Here is a 19,466-nt window from a genome sequence, read left to right as displayed (position 1 = left end):
CTGTCTAACCTCCACCAGCACCCACCTATATATACCTAGGCCTGTCTAATCTCCTACCAGCACCCACCTATACCTAGGCCTGTCTAGTCTCCTACCAGCACCCACCTACATATACCTAGGCCTGTCTAATCTCCTACCAGCACCCACCTACATATACCTAGGCCTGTCTAATCTCCTGCCAGCACCCACCTATAACTATACTAGGCCTGTCTAATCTCCTACCAGCAGGCCTGTCTAATCTCCTACCAGCACCCACCTATATATACCTAGGCCTGTCTAATCTCCTACCAGCACCCACCATATATACCTAGGCCTGTCTAATCTCCTACCAGCACCCACCTACATATACTAGGCCTGTCTAATCTCCTACCAGCACCCACCTACATATATACTAGGCCTGTCTAATCTCCTACCAGCACCCACCACTATTATACCTAGGCCTGTCTAGGCCTGTCTAATCCTACCAGCACCCACCTACATATACCTAGGCCTGTCTAATCTCCTACCAGCACCCACCTACATATAACTAGGCCTGTCTAACCCTCCTACCAGCAATATATACCTAGGCCTGTCTAATCTCCTACCAGCACCCACCTACATATACCTAGGCCTGTCTAACCTCCTACCAGCACCCACCTACATATAACTAGGCCTGTCTAATCTCCTGCCAGCACCCACCTACATATAACTAGGCCTGTCTAATCTCCTACCAGCACCCACCACCTTATAACCTAGGCCTGTCTAATCTCCTACCAGCACCCACCTACATATAACTAGGCCTGTCTAATCTCCTACCAGCACCCACCTACATATAACCTAGGCCTGTCTATCACTCCTACCATCCCTACATATACCTAGGCCTGTCTGTCCTCCTACCAGCACCCACACTATATATACCTAGGCCTGTCTAATCTCCTACCAGCACCCACTATATATACCTAGGCCTGTCTAACCTCCTACCAGCACCCACCTCATATACCTAGGCCTGTCTAACCTCCTACCAGCACCCACCTACATATACCTAGGCCTGTCTAATCTCCTACCAGCACCCACCTACATATACCTAGGCCTGTCTAACCTCCTCCAGCACCCTAATCTCCTAGCACCCTCCATATACCTAGGCCTGTCTAATCTCCTACCAGCACCCACCTACATATATACCAAGGCCTCCCTCTAATCTCCTGCCAGCACCTCCTATATCTAGGCCTGTCTAATCTCCTACCAGCACCCACCTACTATATACCTAGGCCTGTCTAATCTCCTACCAGCACCCACCTATATATACCTAGGCCTGTCTAATCTCCTACCAGCACCCACCTACATATACCTAGGCCTGTCTAATCTCCTGCACCCACCACCTAGGCCTGGCTCTACCAGCACCCACCTATATCCATTCTAGGCCTGCCCAGCTATCCATGGAGGCCTGTCCCTTCTGGGCCTGTCCTCCAGCACCCACCTATATATATGTCACTACCCAACCCTGTTGGCCTGTATGCCAGTCTCCATTCTAGTCTCCTACCAACCCACACTCAAAATCCTGTCCATTCTGTTATGAAATATTAGGCCTCCTCCTCCATACAATCCCTCCTTCTGTTCTCTTTCCTAGGCCCCTAATCTCCTCCATCACAATCCCATTCTGTCCCCCTCCTCTTCCATCACAATCCCTCCATTCTGTCCACCTCCTCCTCCATCACAATCCCTCCATTCTGTCTCCTACATCACAATCCCTCCATTCTGTCCTCCTCTAACTCCATCACAATCCCTCCATTCAGTCCTCCTCCAACACAATCCCTCCATTCTGTCTAATCTCCTCCTCCATCACAATCCCTCCATCTGCCAGCACCTCCTACATCACAATCCCTCCCTTCTGTTCTCCTCCATCACAATCCCTCCATTCTGTCCTCCTACATCACAATCCCTCCCTTCTGTCCTCCTCCATCACAATCCCTCCATTCTGTCCTCCTACATCACAATCCCTCCATTCTGTCCCCCTCCTCCTCCATCACAATCCCTCCATTCTGTCTTCCTCCTCCATCACAATCCCTCCATTCTGTCCTCCTCCTCCATCACAATCCCTCCATTCTGTCCTCCTCCTCCTCCATCACAATCCCTCCATTCTGTCCTCCTACATCACAATCCCTCCATTCTGTCCTCCTCCATCACAATCCCTCCATTCTGTCCTCCTCCATCACAATCCCTCCATTCTGTCCTCCTCCTCCATCACAATCCCTCCATTCTGTTCTCCTCCATCACAATCCCTCCATTCTGTTCTCCTCCATCACAATCCCTCCATTCTGTCCTCCTACATCACAATCCCTCCCCTCCTCCATCACAATCCCTCCATTCTGTCCTCCATCCAATCCCTCCATTCTGTCCTCCCATCACAATCCCTCCATTCTGTCCTCCTCCTCCATCACAATCCCTCCATTCTGTCCTCCTCCTCCATCACAATCCCTCCATTCTGTCCTCCTCCATCACAATCCCATCCACAATCCCTCCATTCTGTCCCCCTCCTCCACATCACAATCCCTCCATTCTGTGCTCCTCCTCCATCACAATCCCTCCATTCTGTCCCCTCCTCCATCACAATCCCTCCATTCTGTCCTCCTCCATCACAATCCCTCCATTCTGTCCCCCTCCTCCATCACAATCCCTCCATTCTGTCCTCCTCCTCCATCACAATCCCTCCATTCTGTCCCCCTCCTCCATCACAATCCCTCCATTCTGTCCCCCTCCTCCCCATCACAATCCCTCCATTCTGTCCCCCTCCTCCATCACAATCCCTCCATTCTGTCCCCCTCCTCCATCACAATCCCTCCATTCTGTCCCCCTCCTCCATCACAATCCCTCCATTCTGTCCTCCTCCATCACAATCCCTCCATTCTGTCCTCCTCCTCCTCCATCACAATCCCTCCATTCTGTCCTCTTCTCCTCCATCACAATCCCTCCATTCTGTCCCCCCTCCTCCATCACAATCCCTCCATTCTGTCCCCCTTCTCCTCCATCACAATCCCTCCATTCTGTCCCCCTTCTCCTCCATCACAATCCCTCCATTCTGTTCTCCTCCTCCTCCATCACAATCCCTCCATTCTGTCCTCCTCCTCCATCACAATCCCTCCATTCTGTCCTCCTCCTCCATCACAATCCCTCCATTCTGTCCCCCTCCTTTCTGTATTACTCTTCTATCACTCCATCATCTAACTCTCATTCCTCTGTTCCTGTTCTCTCTCTTCTCTTCCTCTCCCTTCACTGTCCCTATACCTCCTTCCAATACCTGCTCCTCTTCATCACTCCATCACACGTCTATCCTTCCCTCTACCCTCTCTCTTCCCTCCCTTCACTGTCGCTACCTGCACCTTTTTCTTCTCCTCTTCATCATTCCATCCCTTCCCTCCACCTCTCCATCTTCCCTCCTCTCCCCCTCTCCTCCCTCCCTTGTCCCTAGGAGACGAGGATGAGGAAGACTCTGGGGAAGAGCGTCTCCCGTCATGTTTCGACTACGTCATGCACTTCCTCACCGTCTTCTGGAAGGTCAGTTCACAGAGAGGTCAGAGATCAGAGACACCTTCTGGAAGGTCAGTTCACAGAGAGGTCAGAGATCAGAGACACCTTCTGGAAGGTCAGTTGACAGAGAGGATAGAGACACCTTCTGGAAGGTCAGTTCACAGAGGTTAGAGACAACTTCTGGAAGGTCAGTTGACAGAGAGGTTAGAGACCTTCTGGAAGGTCATTTGACAGAGAGGTCAGAGATCAGAGACACCTTCTGGAAGGTCAGTTCACAGAGAGGTTAGAGACACCTTCTGGAAGGTCAGTTGACAGAGAGGTTAGAGGTTAGAGACATCTTCTGGAAGGTCAATTCACAGAGAGGTTAGAGGTCAGAGACACCTTCTGGAAAATCAGTTCACAGAGAGGTTCGATACACCTTCTGGAAGGTCAGTTCACAGAGAGGTTAGAGACACCTTCTAGAAGGTTAGTTGACAGAGAGGTTAGAGGTTAGAGACACTTTCTGGAAGGTCAGTTCACAGAGAGGTTAGAGACACCTTCTGGAAGGTTAGTTGACAGAGAGGTCAGAGATCAGAGACACCTTCTGGAAGGTCAGTTGACAGAGAGGTTAGAGACACCTTCTGGAAGGTCAGTTGACAGAGAGGTTAGAGACACCTTCTGGAAGGTCAGTTCACACAGAGGTTAGAGACACCTTCTGGAAGGTCAATTCACAGAGAGGTTAGAGGTCAGAGACACCTTCTGGAAAATAAGTTCACAGAGAGGTTCGATACACCTTCTGGAAGGTCAGTTCACAGAGAGGTTAGAGACACCTTCTGGAAGGTTAGTTGACAGAGAGGTTAGAGGTTAGAGACACCTTCTGGAAGGTCAGTTCACAGAGGGGTTAGAGACACCTTCTGGAAGGTCAGTTGACAGAGGTCAGAGATCAGAGACAACTTCTGGAAGGTCAGTTCACAGAGAGGTTAGAGACACCTTCTGGAGGTCAGTTGACAGAGAGGTTAGAGACACCTTCTGGAAGGTCAATTCACAGAGAGGTTAGAGGTCAGAGACACCTTCTGGAAAATAAGATCACAGAGAGGTTCGATACACCTTCTGGAAGGTCAGTTCACAGAGAGGTTAGAGACACCTTCTGGAAGGTCAGTTGACAGAGAGGTCAGAGATCAGAGACACCTTCTGGAAGGTCAGTTGACAGAGAGGTCAGAGATCAGAGCCACTTCTGGAAGGTCAGTTGACAGAGAGCTTAGAGACACCTTCTGGAAGGTCAGTTCACAGAGAGGTTAGAGACACCTTCTGGAAGGTCAGTTGACAGAGAGGTTAGAGGTTAGAGACACCTTCTGGAAGGTCAGTTCACAGAGAAGTTAGAGACACCTTCTGGAAGGTCAGTTGACAGAGAGGTCAGAGATCAGAGACACCTTCTGGAAGGTCAGTTGACAGAGAGGTCAGAGATCAGAGACACCTTCTGGAAGGTCAGTTGACAGAGAGGTTAGAGACACCTTCTGGAAGGTCAGTTGACAGAGAGGTTAGAGATCAGAGACACCTTCTGGAAGGTCAGTTCACAGAGAGGTTAGAGACACCTTCTGGAAGGTCAGTTGACAGAGAGGTTAGAGGTCAGAGACACCTGGAAAATAAGTTCACATAGAGGTTCGATACACATTCTGGAAGGTCAGTTCACAGAGAGGTTAGAGACACCTTCTGGAAGGTCAGTTGACAGAGAGGTTAGAGATCAGAGACACCTTCTGGAAGGTCAGTTCACAGAGAGGTTGGAGACACCTTCTGGAGGTCAGTTGACAGAGAGGTTAGATATCAGAGACAGCTTCTGGAAGGTCAGTAGACAGAGAGGTTAGAGGTTAGAGACACCTTCTGGAAGGTCAGTTCACAGAGAGGTCAGAGACACCTTCTGGAAGGTCAGTTGACAGAGAGGTTAGAGGTTAGAGACACCTTCTGGAAGGTCAGTTTACAGAGAGGTTAGAGACACCTTCTGGAAGGTCAGTTGACAGAGAGGTCAGAGATCAGAGACACCTTCTGGAAGGTCAGTTGACAGAGAGGTTAGAGGTTAGAGACACCTTCTGGAAGGTCAGTTGACAGAGAGGTTAGAGGTCAGAGACACCTTCTGGAAGGTCAGTTGACAGAAAGGTTAGAGGTTAGAGACACCTTCTGGAAGGTCAGTTGACAGAGAGGTTAGAGACACCTTCTGGAAGGTCAGTTCACCCAGAGGTTAGAGACACCTTCTGGAAGGTCAGTTGACAGAGAGGTTAGAGGTTAGAGACACCTTCTGGGAGGTCAGTTGACAGAGACGTTAGAGATCAGAGACAGCTTCTGGAAGGTCAGTAGACAGAGAGGTTAGAGGTCAGAGACACCTTCTGGAAGGCCAGTTGACAGAGAGGTTAGAGGTTATAGACACCTTCTGGAAGGTCAGTTCACAGAGAGGTTAGAGACACCTTCTGGAAGGTCAGTTGACAGAAAGGTTAGAGGTTAGAGACATCTTCTGGTAGGTCAGTTGACAGAGAGGTTAGAGATCAGAGACACCTTCTGGAAGGTCAGTTGACAGAGAGGTTAGAGATCAGAGACAGCTTCTGGAAGGTCAGTAGACAGAGAGGTTAGAGGTCAGAGACACCTTCTGGAAGGCCAGTTGACAGAGAGGTTAGAGGTTATAGACACCTTCTGGAAGGTCAGTTCACAGAGAGGTTAGAGGTTAGAGACATCTTCTGGAAGGTCAGTTGACAGAGAGGTTAGAGACACCTTCTCTAAGGTCAGTTCACAGAGAGGTTAGAGACGCCTTCTGGAAGGTCAGTTGACAGAGAGGTTAGAGACACCTTCTGGAAGGTCAGTTGACAGAGAGGTTAGAGACACCTTCTGGAAGGTCAGTTGACAGAGAGGTTAGAGACACCTACTGGAAGGTCAGTTCACAGAGAGGTTAGAGGATAGAGACACCTTCTGGAAGGTCAGTTGACAGAGAGGTTAGAGACACCTTCTGGAAGGTCAGTTCACAGAGAGGTTAGAGGATAGAGACACCTTCTGGAAGGTCAGTTGACAGAGAGATCAGAGACACCTTCTGGAAGGTCAGTTCACAGAGAGGTTAGAGACACCTTCTGGAAGGTCAGTTCACAGAGAGGTTAGAGGATAGAGACACCTTCTGGAAGGTCAGTTCAGAGAGGTTAGAGACACCTTCTGGAAGGTCAGTTGACAGAGAGGTCAGAGATCAGAGACACCTTCTGGAAGGTCAGTTGACAGAGAGGTCAGAGACACCTTCTGGAAGGTCAGTTGACAGAGAGGTCAGAGACACCTTCTGGAAAGTCAGTTGACAGAGAGGTTAAAGGTTAGAGGTCAGAGACACCTTCTGGACGGTCAGTTGACAGAGATGTTAGAGGTCAGAGACACCTTCTGGCAGTTGACAGAGAGGTTAGAGGTCAGAGACACCTTCTGGACGGTCAGTTGACAGAGAGGTTAGAGGTCAGAGACACCTTCTGGAAGGTCAGTTGAAAGAGAGGTTAGGGGTCAGAACACCTGGAAGGTTTTATATTGCTGTTATAAAGCTTTGTGAATGCAGTCATAAGGACACCTACAGTAAAGTGTTCAATTAGAATTATTCATATTTTTATTATTAGGTGCTGTTCGCCTGTGTTCCTCCCACGGACTACCTGAACGGCTGGGCCTGCTTCTTCATCTCCATCGTCATCATCGGCATGCTGACCGCAGTGATCGGCGATCTGGCCTCTCACTTTGGCTGCACCATCGGGCTGAAGGACTCTGTTACTGCCGTGGTGTTCGTGGCGCTGGGTACATCTGTTCCTGGTGAGCTCAGTAACGGGTGGTAGTGTGTGTGGGTTGCGGGGCATTTATTGTCATCCTGTGTGAATTGAATCCTCTCTCTTTCAATCTCTCTCTCTCTCTTTGTTTACCTCTCTCTCTCTCTCTCTTTCTCTCTCTTCTCTCTCTCTCTCTCCCTCTTTCTCTCTCCCTCTTTCTCTCTCTCCCTCTTTCTCTCTCTCTCTCTCTCCCTCTCCCTCTCTCTCTCCCTCTTTCTCTCTCTCTTTACCTCCCTCTCTCCCTCTCTTCTCTCTCTCTCTTTACCTCTCTCTCTTTACCTCCCTCCCCCTCTCTCTCTCCCTCCCCCTCTCTCTCTCCCTCCCCCTCTCTCTCTCCCTCCCCTCTCTCTCTCCCTCCCCCTCTCTCTCTCCCTCCCTCCCTCTCTCTCTCTCCCTCCCCTCTCCTCCCTCCCCCTTTCTCTCTCCCTCCCCCTCTCTCTCCCTCCCTCTCTCTCTCCCTCCCCTCTCTCTCCCTCCCCCTCTCTCTCTCCCTCCCCCTCCCTCCCCCTCTCTCTCTCCCTCCCCCTCTCTCTCTCCCTCCCCCGCTCTCTCTCCCTCCCCCTCTCTCTCTCTCTCCAGACACATTTGCCAGTAAGGTAGCGGCGGTGCAGGACACATATGCAGACGCCTCCATCGGTAATGTGACGGGCAGCAACGCGGTCAACGTGTTCCTGGGCATCGGGGTGGCGTGGTCGATAGCCGCCATCTACTGGCACATGCAAGGAAAGCAGTTTGTGGTGGAGGCCGGCTCGCTGGCCTTCTCCGTCACCCTCTACACCATCTTCGCCTTCCTGGGAGTCTCCGTGCTGCTGTACCGCCGCCGGGCCCACATCGGGGGGGAGCTGGGCGGGCCGCGCGGCCACAGACTGGCCACCTCAGCCTTCTTCTTCAGTCTCTGGTTCCTCTACATCCTCTTCTCCAGCATGGAGGCCTACTGTCATATAGAGGGCTTCTAGAACACTTCTGAAACACTTCTGGAACACTTCTAGAACCATTCTGAAAGGCTTCTGGAGCATTCTAGAACCATTCTGAAACACTTCTGGAGCATTCTAGAACCATTCTGAAAGGCTTCTGGAGCATTCTAGAGCCTCCTTTCAGGCTCCTTCCAGGAGGTTCAAAGTAGAACTTTAAGAAGTAAAAGTGGGAATGATGTGGAATGATGGTTTGTCGGTATAACGGGATGAGAAGAGGAGAAGAATAGGAAGTGAAGGGGGTTTGTGGTGGTAATAACCCCCTCTCCTCCACCCTCCCTCAACCCCCCCCTCTAAGGACTCCCAGACGTGGTCAGTCTATATATCTTTGTTAAGGCATTGAGAGCCGGTCTGTTACCCACGTAGGAGTGCTTACAGCTGGGATTGGGGAACTGTCATACTGGGGTAAGAGCACCAGGAGTGGGTCTCATCTGGTCTGGTCTCATCTGGTCTGGTCTCATCTGGTCTGGTCTCATCTGGTCTGGTCTCATCTGGTCTGGTCTCATCTGGTCTGGTCTCATCTGGTCTGGTCTCATCTGGTCTGGTCTCATCTGGTCTGGTCTCATCTGGTCTGGTCTCATCTGGTCTGGTCTCATCTGGTCTGGTCTCATCTGGTCTGGTCTCATCTGGTCTGGTCTCATCTGGTCTGGTCTCATCTGGTCTGGTCTCATCTGGTCTGGTCTCATCTGGTCTGGTCTCATCTGGTCTGGTCTCATCTGGTCTGGTCTCATCTGGTCTGGTCTCATCTGGTCTGGTCTCATCTGGTCTGGTCTCATCTGGTCTGGTCTCATCTGGTCTGGTTTCATCTGGTCTGGTCTCATCTGGTCTGGTCTCATCTGGTCTGGTCTCATCTGGTCTGGTCTCATCTGGTCTGGTCTCATCTGGTCTGGTCTCATCTGGTCTGGTCTCATCTGGTCTGGTCTCATCTGGTCTGGTTTCATCTGGTCTGGTTTCATCTGGTCTGGTCTCATCTGGTCTGGTCTCATCTGGTCTGGTCTCATCTGGTCTGGTCTCATCTGGTCTGGTCTCATCTGGTCTGGTCTCATCTGGTCTGGTCTCATCTGGTCTGGTCTCATCTGGTCTGGTCTCATCTGGTCTGGTCTCATCTGGTCTGGTTTCATCTGGTCTGGTCTCATCTGGTCTGGTCTCATCTGGTCTGGTCTCATCTGGTCTGGTCTCATCTGGTCTGGTTTGTATTCCACTAGAAGAGACATCAACTGGTCTTAAAACTGGAGAGATCTGAGCTACCATTAGAAGTCTATATTTTTCTCAAACACCTTGATGAGAACAACTTTTTTTTACACAACAAACAAAAATGACACAAAAAAAAAAGACAAATCAAAGATGCTATTTTCTGATCTTACATTGTGGAGAACAAAAAAAGATGATATCGTTTAATGGATAATATGTTGTTGATGATGAGTGAGAATTAAATGGACTCATAGTATTTAGTTTCTTATTTTTAAGGAACGAATACAGCGGCAGAGTTCTCAGAGGCAAACAGGAGGAACAACGGGGGAAAACGAAGTAACAAAACGAAGTAACGACAGATCAAAAACGAAGTAACGACAGATCAAAAACGAAGTAACAAAACGAAGTAACGACAGATCAAAAACGAAGTAACAAAACGAAGTAACGACAGATCAAAAACGAAGTAACAAAACAAAATAACGACAGATCAACGATCAAACTAAAGATGGGAGGAAAAGAACAAGAAGGAAAACAAGGATTATTAAACTGCCTTGAACATTACTTCATTACTCTCTCTATATATATATATAATATAGAGACATATTTTCTGTATATTTTGAATATTTGTTTTCAATGTTGTCACATTTGGCTTCTTCAGTCCTTCAGAGGACCGCTGTGGTTTGGTTTGGTTTGAGGGGGTCGTATCCTGGGAAAAGGATACCTATGTCTCAAATGGCACCCTGCAGAGAGAAATACTTTTTCCCAGGGCTCATATAGCTCTGGTGCACTACATAGGGGATAGGGCTCTGGTCAACGGTAGTGCACTACATAGGGAATAGGTTGCCATTTGAGATGTACCCCGATGTCGTCTTCATGTTGTTTTCTAAATATCTATTACATCTTACCTAATGAATTTAAAGAAACGGTGTATTTTAATTTATTATTAATATAAATATATTGCTCTCACAAAGTTTTCACATTTTATTAAATCAATAACAACAACAAAAAATCCCCCCCCCCTCTCCTCCTCCCCCAAAAATAAAAAATGTGTTTCTGTAGAAAACTGTAACTGATTGATAATTCAGAGGTATTTTTCTACTGGTCTTCCATGATGCACTTTGCTGTAAAACATCTTATTTATTGAGACTTCTGTTCCCATGTGACGTACAAGATGGTAATATTGAACTGCAATGACCAAGATGGTAATATTGAACTATAATGACCAAGATGGTAATATTGAACTGCAATGACCAAGATGGTAATATTGAACTATAATGACCTGTTGAAATGACAAAGCCCTTTCTTTACTGCATCTGTAGCTCACTACCAGCGTGGTGCTAGTGGGTTGAGATGAGGTGACCTGACTCAATGTCTCATTGACAAGCTTTTCATTCAATTCATGTCATACTTTTTAAAATAATTTGTGACATAGTCAAAAGGGGAAATAAGTGTCTGTTTTGAAATGTGTTCTACGTTCTTGTGGCTTTGAGTCTCTAGTGACTCTTGTCGAGGAGTGAAATTTAAAGGAGGGAGAGACATTTTAAAGAGAAAGAGAGATGGAGGGAGAGAGAGCGAGGGAGAGATAAACATGGTTTAATAGTGATTAAGAGAGAGAACTCATGTATACTAATTTAAAGCTCTCAACAATCAGATATTTGTTTATATATTTATATACCTATACTGTAGTCTATTATTTAAATACCTGATTGTTGGCCATTTTAAATCTGTGTAGAGAACCAAAATGCATAGAGGTACAGCTACAACATGGGATGTATCCACTAGGAACCAGGGGTTGGAACCAAAAAAATAATAATTTGTTTCAGAACTATATTATTTTTTTGGTCCGTTTCACTGTTTTCCGACCAGCAAAGTTTTGAACCAATTCTAAACAACAACAACAAAAAGTGTACTGGTTTATATCGTTCATTTCTATTCCCTTTTAAACCTCTGAAATGTTGCTCAATATTAAATTACTTCACTAATCAGTGCGGATAGAGCAGCTTGCTAAGCTATTTAATCATTATAGGAAAGTCATTAATAGCCAGTTGTCTTTTGCCGTAAAAGCATGGTTTAATCATAATGAAAAACACACACGCGCGTTGTGCTGCCACTCACTATGGACAGACAGGGCGCGAGATGCGACTGATATTTTGAGGGTGGGGAGAGAGGGTGGAGGAGGCTTGGCTTGAAGCGCTGTGTTATGTACTTGAGTGAAGACCCAAAAGCGGTTTTAACAGAAAACAGAGTTCTTTAATGAAAAAACAGGAATGGCATAAATCCTCTTCCAACGTGGTCAATGGAACAAAAAGAACGTTAGTATAATGCAGGATGCACCTGCCAGGCAGACTCCGACAGGATAGGACAAGGTGGAAGCAAACGCGACGACAGCTTGCTTCTGGCATCAAAAAACACAAACAAGAATCAGACACTGAAAGTAGCAGGAACAGAGAGAGAAATAGAGACCTAATCAGAGGGGGAAGAGAGAACAGGTGTGAAAGAGTGAATGAGCTAGTTAGAGGAGATGTAGAACAGCTGAAGAATGAGAGACAGAGAAGGTAACCTAAAAAGACCAGCAGAGAGAGACAGAGTGAAGAGAAAGGACAGGAACAGACATAACAAGACATGACACGCTGGGTATCTTATGACGTGCATTAACTGAATTAGGCAGAATTATATCTACGGAGTAGTGGCTTCTATGGAGGAACGCCGAATGTCTTTTAACTTCCGAGCGTGGGCTTAACGTTGGACAAGAGAGAACATTATCTAGCTAACAAGCTTGTGTGTGCAGAGCGGCATCAGAATTGCCTTTTTTTGTAGTTAATAATAAATCCAATGTGATAACTAGAGTATCCTGAACTAGCATTGCAAAAAAGTTAATCCGTTCTTCTCTAATTCAACATCTCTCTCCCTACTTTCTGAATCACGCTTGTAAGGTAGCCTACGCACACACTGGCATAGGTAACAGAGTGAGGGCTTTTGCATAGACGCTTTGTGGCAATTTTTGTGGGACTGGGAAAAAAATGTCTGGAGCTTTTAAAAAATAACGTTATTAACCGGTTCCCGGTTAATGGTTATGTCCTGGAACCATAGAGATCACTTTCGTTCCCGGTTCTGATTCTGTCCCTCAAATAAATTTGTTATTTTCCGGTTTTCGTTTCTGTTCCCTGAACTGGTTCCAAGCCCTGCTAAGAACCAAACAGAACGAAACGGGGAAAGGAACCAACCTAATTTTGTCCAATAGAAATCCTCGTTTTCATTGCAAAATGCTTTCCGTTGCTAAACGTTTTTTTTTTTTTTTTACGGTGTGTGACAAATGAATACAACCAAGTAACACGATGAGGTCAACAGAGGGAGACCCCGAAAGCCGCAGTGACACTCAGGTACCACCAGGGGGGAGGGGTGTCAATCTCAATATCAACCTCCTGTCCTTTTGTTGTGGTTGCCTCTTGCCCCTTCGCTTCCCTTCCCTTGGTCTGGTCAGGTCCACTCTTCATAACACCCGATTTTGTATTTATCGTTTCCTCTTCTATTACGAGACACCAGGCAGTGGCTTGCCTGGTCCCAGATCTGTTTGGGTTTTTTTTCCTACTCCGTTGTCATTGTCGAGTCAGTTGCATGAACAATTCCGTAATGAGTTGTCAAAAGAGTAGGAACGGACTGGACCTCAGGCTAGCTCAATTACACGTGTACGTCAATCTACATGTTTACAGACAAACACAGGAACGTGTGCTTACTATGTCAACATTTACATCCACCGTAGTGTGTGTGTGTGTGTGATTACTAAATGCCAACCCCCCCCCCCCTCCCTCCTGAGAGTCTTATAGAAAACAATATTTGCTGTGTTATCAAGTGACCAGCACAACTAGAAGGATATCAATAAATACATTTTTTAAATAACTTATCTTATCTACATACAATCCCAAAATATATTTAGCATGGTGCCAGTCTTATTTGTTAGTTTTAGTGGAGGATCATTTTGTTAGTTTAGTGGAGGGTCATTTTGTTAGTTTAGTGGAGGGTCATTTTGTTAGTTTAGTGGAGGGTCATTTTGTTAGTTTAGTCGAGGATCACTTTGTTAGTTTAGTGGCGGATAATTTTGTTAGCTTGGTTTTATTCATGATCTTGTCACGTGAGAAGAGTTGATTTGTACGTACATGTGATTGTATCTGTTTTACAGCACAGCTGAGAACGCTGTCATTGTCACTCATGTTGTGAAGGGATGAGAACACGTTTTAATGGATGGAGAAGGATTGTCGTGGTTTAAAATTAACATTTGGGTCTTAAGTGAATGTTCTTTGATACCATCCCCCCCTATTGGTTCTGTGCGGGATAACGGACATGCATTCATAATATAGTTCATCTATAACTGTCACCTCTATGTTGTAACTTACCACCATATTACACTGGATTTTACAGAAGTCAGGAACGGTATTTAAAAATAGAAATTGACTTTTTAAGATGATATTTTTTTGTCCACAGAGTATGGTTGTATGTGACGTCATCGTGAAATGTGCTTTGTTTACACGTTACGAATCACCCATCAGTTGCAACAAAATCTCAAAATAGTTTCTTTTTTGAATCGACGTTGCTGTGACAGTATGCATGGCAACTTTGAAAGAAACTTTTATTTCAAATTGTGATATGTTTTTACAAATATCCAAAAAAGAGAGGTAAGGAGTTTCTCTATACTGATGTCCCAGATCAAATAGAGGTGTTTGTAATATATTTACCTAAACGTTTTTTTCTAATACAGATTTAAAAAATAACTTGTTTTGGTGCTGATAAAAGTAAAAACAATCCCTCTGCAAAAGCCTGTCAAAAATAATCTGCACCTTGTACCACAATGTATCTCATCTTGAACCATGTTCCGTTCCAATGTATCTCATCTTGTACCTTGTACCACAATGTATCTCATCTTGAACCATGTTCCGTTCCAATGTATCTCATCTTGTACCTTGCTCCGTTCCAATGTATCTCATCTTGTACCATGTTCCGTTCCAATGTATCTCATCTTGAACCATGTTCCGTTCCAATGTATCTCATCTTGAACCATGTTCCGTTCCAATGTATCTCATCTTGTACCTTGCTCCGTTCCAATGTATCTCATCTTGTACCATGTTCCGTTCCAATGTATCTCATCTTGTACCATGTTCCGTTCCAATGTATCTCATCTTGAACCATGTTCCGTTCCAATGTATCTCATCTTGTACCTTGTTCCGTTCCAATGTATCTCATCTTGTACCATGTTCCGTTCCAATGTATCTCATCTTTTACCTTGTTCCGTTCCAATGTATCTCATCTTGTACCATGTTCCGTTCCAATGTATCTCATCTTGTACCTTGTTCCGTTCCAATGTATCTCATCTTGTACCATGTTCCGTTCCAATGTATCTCATCTTGTACCATGTTCCGTTCCAATGTATCTCATCTTGTACCTTGGACCATGTTCCGTTCCAATGTATCTCATCTTGTACCTTGTTCCGTTCCAATGTATCTCATCTTGTACCTTGGACCATGTTCCGTTCCAATGTATCTCATCTTGTACCATGTTCCGTTCCAATGTATCTCATCTTGTACCTTGGACCATGTTCCGTTCCAATGTATCTCATCTTGTACCATGTTCCGTTCCAATGTATCTCATCTTGTACCATGTTCCGTTCCAATGTATCTCATCTTGTACCTTGTACTACGTTCTGCCATGAATTGCAATGTTTCTATCATGTCCATCTCGCATTTGTCCATGTCCCAAACGGCACCCTATTCCCTATATAGTGACAAGGGCCCCGGTCAAAACTAGTGCACTATAAAGAGAATAGAGTGCTGTTCGGGACTTAGCCAATGTTATGAAGATGACGCAACCAGGACCTGAGCCATAGCATATCATCATACCCCAATATTACATGTACCAGCAGCATATTGTACCAAAAAAAAACAACACAAATCTAGTAAGACTACCATGACTATTAAAACGGACTTTAACATTGGAGTCTTGGTTGATGACGATCACTCTGGACTGTTTTTGACACTTTGATTCACACAAAAAAAATTGACTGAACTGATATCTATGGGCGGGTGAGGGGGCGGGGCGGAGCGGGGGCGGGCGAGGGAGGGGGGGAGAGAAGAAGAAGAAAAAAAACATTGAATTTCAATGCATTTCAATTTATATATGTCAAATGATTATTGATTTTAATGTCTATTTTGTCAAAAGCATCCTCACGTAGTATGTTTGTATATTTATATATGTATATAAATATATGTTTACATATTTATATATTTACTGTGCGTCTTATTACAACATAGGTGTCATGACAACTGGACGGTAAATTGAATCAAAGCTGCTTTACAGGTCGACTGGTTGACAGAGATCTACTGTATAGCTTTGTCTGTAAGATACAGAACATGGGATTGTGTCCCAAATGACACCACATTCCCTACGTAGTGCACTACTACTGTAAATAAAGGGTTCTGGTCAAAAGCAATGCACCACGTAGGAAATGGAATGTCTTTAGGGACACATACAGTCGATGTGTTCCGTCCACGGTTATAGTGTGCCTACCTAGCAAACCCCACGGGTACCTGGAAATCCAGGTTCAGGATTTGATTGAATTCAAGTCACAATGTTCACAACAACAACAACACACCATTGATGATTGCACTGTACTTCAGATAGTTGGATAGTTCATTTTTAATTATTTGGTTGTTTTTTTTTGTTTTTTTTTTGTTTTTGTTTTTTACTTCCTCGCTATGAAACGTTTGTTTTTATTTCAGGGAATTATGCATGGAATTAATTATTTAATTTGATTAATTTATTGCCAATTTTGTTACATTTTTTTGTTGTTGTCAATAACATAATAAAGGAGACAATTTGAAACATCTTTGTTGAGATCTGTGGTGCATTTTTATCCTAGTTATGTAGTCAGATCTATTGGAAACTATATAGTTATATAAGCCACGACTGACGAGTCAGAGGACAGTATTTAAAAAAATAATCAACCAATAATGTCCTATAAATGTCGGTTACAATGTTCAAGTTAGGGTTAAGGGGAAGGAGAGCAATACACATGCATGGCAGAGAAGGTCATTGATCTACAAAGTGATCTTGCATCTTAAATAACCACCCAACTCATTGTGACTTGTAGATCAGCGACCGACCACAATTGCTGCTCTCAAATAGCTGACATGCCTGCCTGCCTGCCTGCAGCATGGCACACCAGCCCAACACAGGTGCTGCTTGGCTTGCGGTCTTCTCTCATTGATGGACAGACGAGGTGCTGTCCACTGTCCATGGTACTGAAACGGCCTCCCGTCTCTCTGTTGTCGTCGTAGCTGTCCGTGGTGCTGAAATGGCTACCCGTCTCTCTGTTGTCGTCGTAGCTGTCCGTGGTGCTGAAATGGCTGCCCGCCTCTCTGTTGTTGTCGTAGCTGTCCGTGGTGCTGAAAGGGCTACCCGTCTCTCTGTTGTCGTCGTAGCTGTCCATGGTGCTGAACCGGCTACCCGTCTCTCTGCTGTATGACCGATTACAAACAGTGCAGCTATTCCCTCCGTAAGGCTATCAAAAAAGCTAAGCGTCAGTATAGAGACAAAGTAGAATCTCAATTCAACGGCTCAGAAACAAGAGGTATGTGGCAGGGTCTACAGTCAATCACTGACTACAGGAAGAAATCCAGCCCAGTCACGGACCAGGATGTCTTGCTCCCAGGCAGACTAAATAACTTTTTTGCCCGCTTTGAGGACAATACAGTGCCACTGACACGGCCTGCAACGGAAACATGTGGTCTCTCCTTCACTGCAGCCGAGGTGAGTAAAACATTTAAACGTGTTAACCCTCGCAAGGCTGCAGGCCCAGACGGCATCCCCAGCCGCGCCCTCAGAGCATGCGCAGACCAGCTGGCTGGTGTGTTTACGGACATATTCAATCAATCCCTATACCAGTCTGCTGTTCCCACATGCTTCAAGAGGGCCACCATTGTTCCTGTTCCCAAGAAAGCTAAGGTAACTGAGCTAAACGACTACCGCCCCGTAGCACTCACTTCCGTCATCATGAAGTGCTTTAAGAGACTAGTCAAGGACCATATCACCTCCACCCTACCTGACACCCTAGATCCACTCCAATTTGCTTACCGCCCAAATAGGTCCACAGACGACGCAATCTCAACCACACTGCACACTGCCCTAACCCATCTGGACAAGAGGAATACCTATGTGAGAATGCTGTTCATCGACTACAGCTCGGCATTTAACACTATAGTACCCTCCAAGCTCGTCATCAAGCTCGAGACCCTGGGTCTCGACCCCGCCCTGTGCAACTGGGTACTGGACTTCCTGACGGGCCGCTCCCAGGTGGTGAGGGTAGGCAACAACATCTCCACCCCGCTGATCCTCAACACTGGGGCCCCACAAGGGTGAGTTCTGAGCCCTCTCCTGTACTCCCTGTTCACCCACGACTGCGTGGCAACGCACGCCTCCAACTCAATCATCAAGTTTGCGGACGACACAACAGTGGTAGGCTTGATCCCCAACAACGACGAGACGGCCTACAGGGAGGAGGTGAGGGCCCTCGGAGTGTGGTGTCAGGACAATAACCTCACACTCAACGTCAACAGAACTAAGGAGATGATTGTGGACTTCAGGAAACAGCAGAGGGAACACCCCCCTATCCACATCGATGGAACAGCAGTGGAGAGGGTAGTAAGTTTTAAGTTCCTCGGCATACACATCACAGACAAACTGAATTGGTCCACTCACACAGACAGCATCGTGAAGAAGGCGAAGCAGCGCCTCTTCAACCTGTCACCAAAAGCACTCACAAACTTCTACAGATGCACAATCGAGAGCATCCTGGCGGGCTGTATCACCGCCTGGTACGGCAACTGCTCCGACCACAACCGTAAAGGCTCTCTAGAGTGTAGTGAGGTCTGAACAACGTATCACCTGGGGCAAACTACCTGCCCTCCAGGACACCTACACCACCCGATGTTACAGGTAGGCCATAAAGATCATCAAGGACATCAACCACCCGAGCCACTGCCTGTTCACCCGGCTATCATCCAGAAGGCGAGGTCAGTACAGGTGCATCAATGCTGGGACCGAGAGACTGAAAAACAGCTTCTATCTCAAGGTCATCAGACTGTTAAACAGCAACCATTAACATTGAGTGGCTGCTGCCAACACACTGACTCAACTCCAGCCACTTCAATAATGGGAATTGATGGGAACGGATGTAAAATATATCACTAGCCACTTTAAACAATGCTACCTAATATAATGTTTACATACCCTACATTATTCATCTCATATGTATACGTATATACTGTACTCTATCATCTACTGCATCCTTATGTAATACATGTATCACTAGCCACTTTAACTATGCCACCTTGTTTACATACTCATCTCATATGTATATACTGTACTCAATACCATCTACTGTATCTTGCCTATGCTGCTCTGCACCATCACTCATTCATATATTTATGTACATATTCTTTATCCCCTTACACTGTGTATAAGAAATTAGTTTTGGAATTGTTAGTTAGATTACTTGTTGGTTATTACTGCATTGTCGGAACTGGAAGCACAAGCATTTCGCTACACTCGCATTAACATCTGCTAACCATGTGTATGTGACAAATAAAATTTGATTTGATTTTGATTTGATTTGTCGTCGTAGCTGTCCACGGTGCTGAAACGGCTACCCGTCTCTCTGTTGTTGTCGTCGTAGCTGTCCGTGGTGCTGAAGGTTTATGGCTGCTGTTTGTAAGAGTGTACCTAGTCACATACAAAACAGAATGGTAGGCCTAACTAGGTATGTCAAATGAGACCACATGATAGCCCATAAGCCTAGAAATTAGCCTACAGAAAGGAATCTGTTGTTGTTGTAACCCTGAAATATTGGTACTATCTCCATTTTGAAGTAGTCCATTTTATTTTTCACGATTGGCTGATCCCTCCTTAATGATCATGGTCTCCTTCAAACATGACCTTGTACCGTTCTATC

At 45.9% G+C, this 19,466-nt stretch overlaps 1 protein-coding gene across 17 annotated transcripts in view; it reads left to right on the top strand.

Moving 5' to 3' along the window:
* Positions 1 to 8,280, top strand: part of slc8a3 (solute carrier family 8 member 3) — a 155,670-nt gene extending 147,390 nt beyond the window's left edge. For all 17 annotated transcript variants that reach the window (XM_064953126.1, XM_064953139.1, XM_064953141.1 and 14 more), the window contains 3 exons: positions 3,446 to 3,531; positions 7,107 to 7,293; positions 7,887 to 8,280. In XM_064953126.1, the coding sequence (XP_064809198.1) occupies positions 3,446 to 3,531; positions 7,107 to 7,293; positions 7,887 to 8,263 (650 nt within the window). In that variant the 3' untranslated portion in view covers positions 8,264 to 8,280. The remainder of the gene's footprint in view (positions 1 to 3,445; positions 3,532 to 7,106; positions 7,294 to 7,886) is intronic.
* The last annotated feature ends 11,186 nt before the right edge of the window (positions 8,281 to 19,466 follow it).

The sequence above is a fragment of the Oncorhynchus masou genome, chromosome 32 (genome assembly GCF_036934945.1).
Source record: "Oncorhynchus masou masou isolate Uvic2021 chromosome 32, UVic_Omas_1.1, whole genome shotgun sequence".
Classification (NCBI taxonomy): Eukaryota; Metazoa; Chordata; class Actinopteri; order Salmoniformes; family Salmonidae; genus Oncorhynchus; species Oncorhynchus masou.
This window is presented reverse-complemented; position numbering and strand designations above follow the sequence as displayed.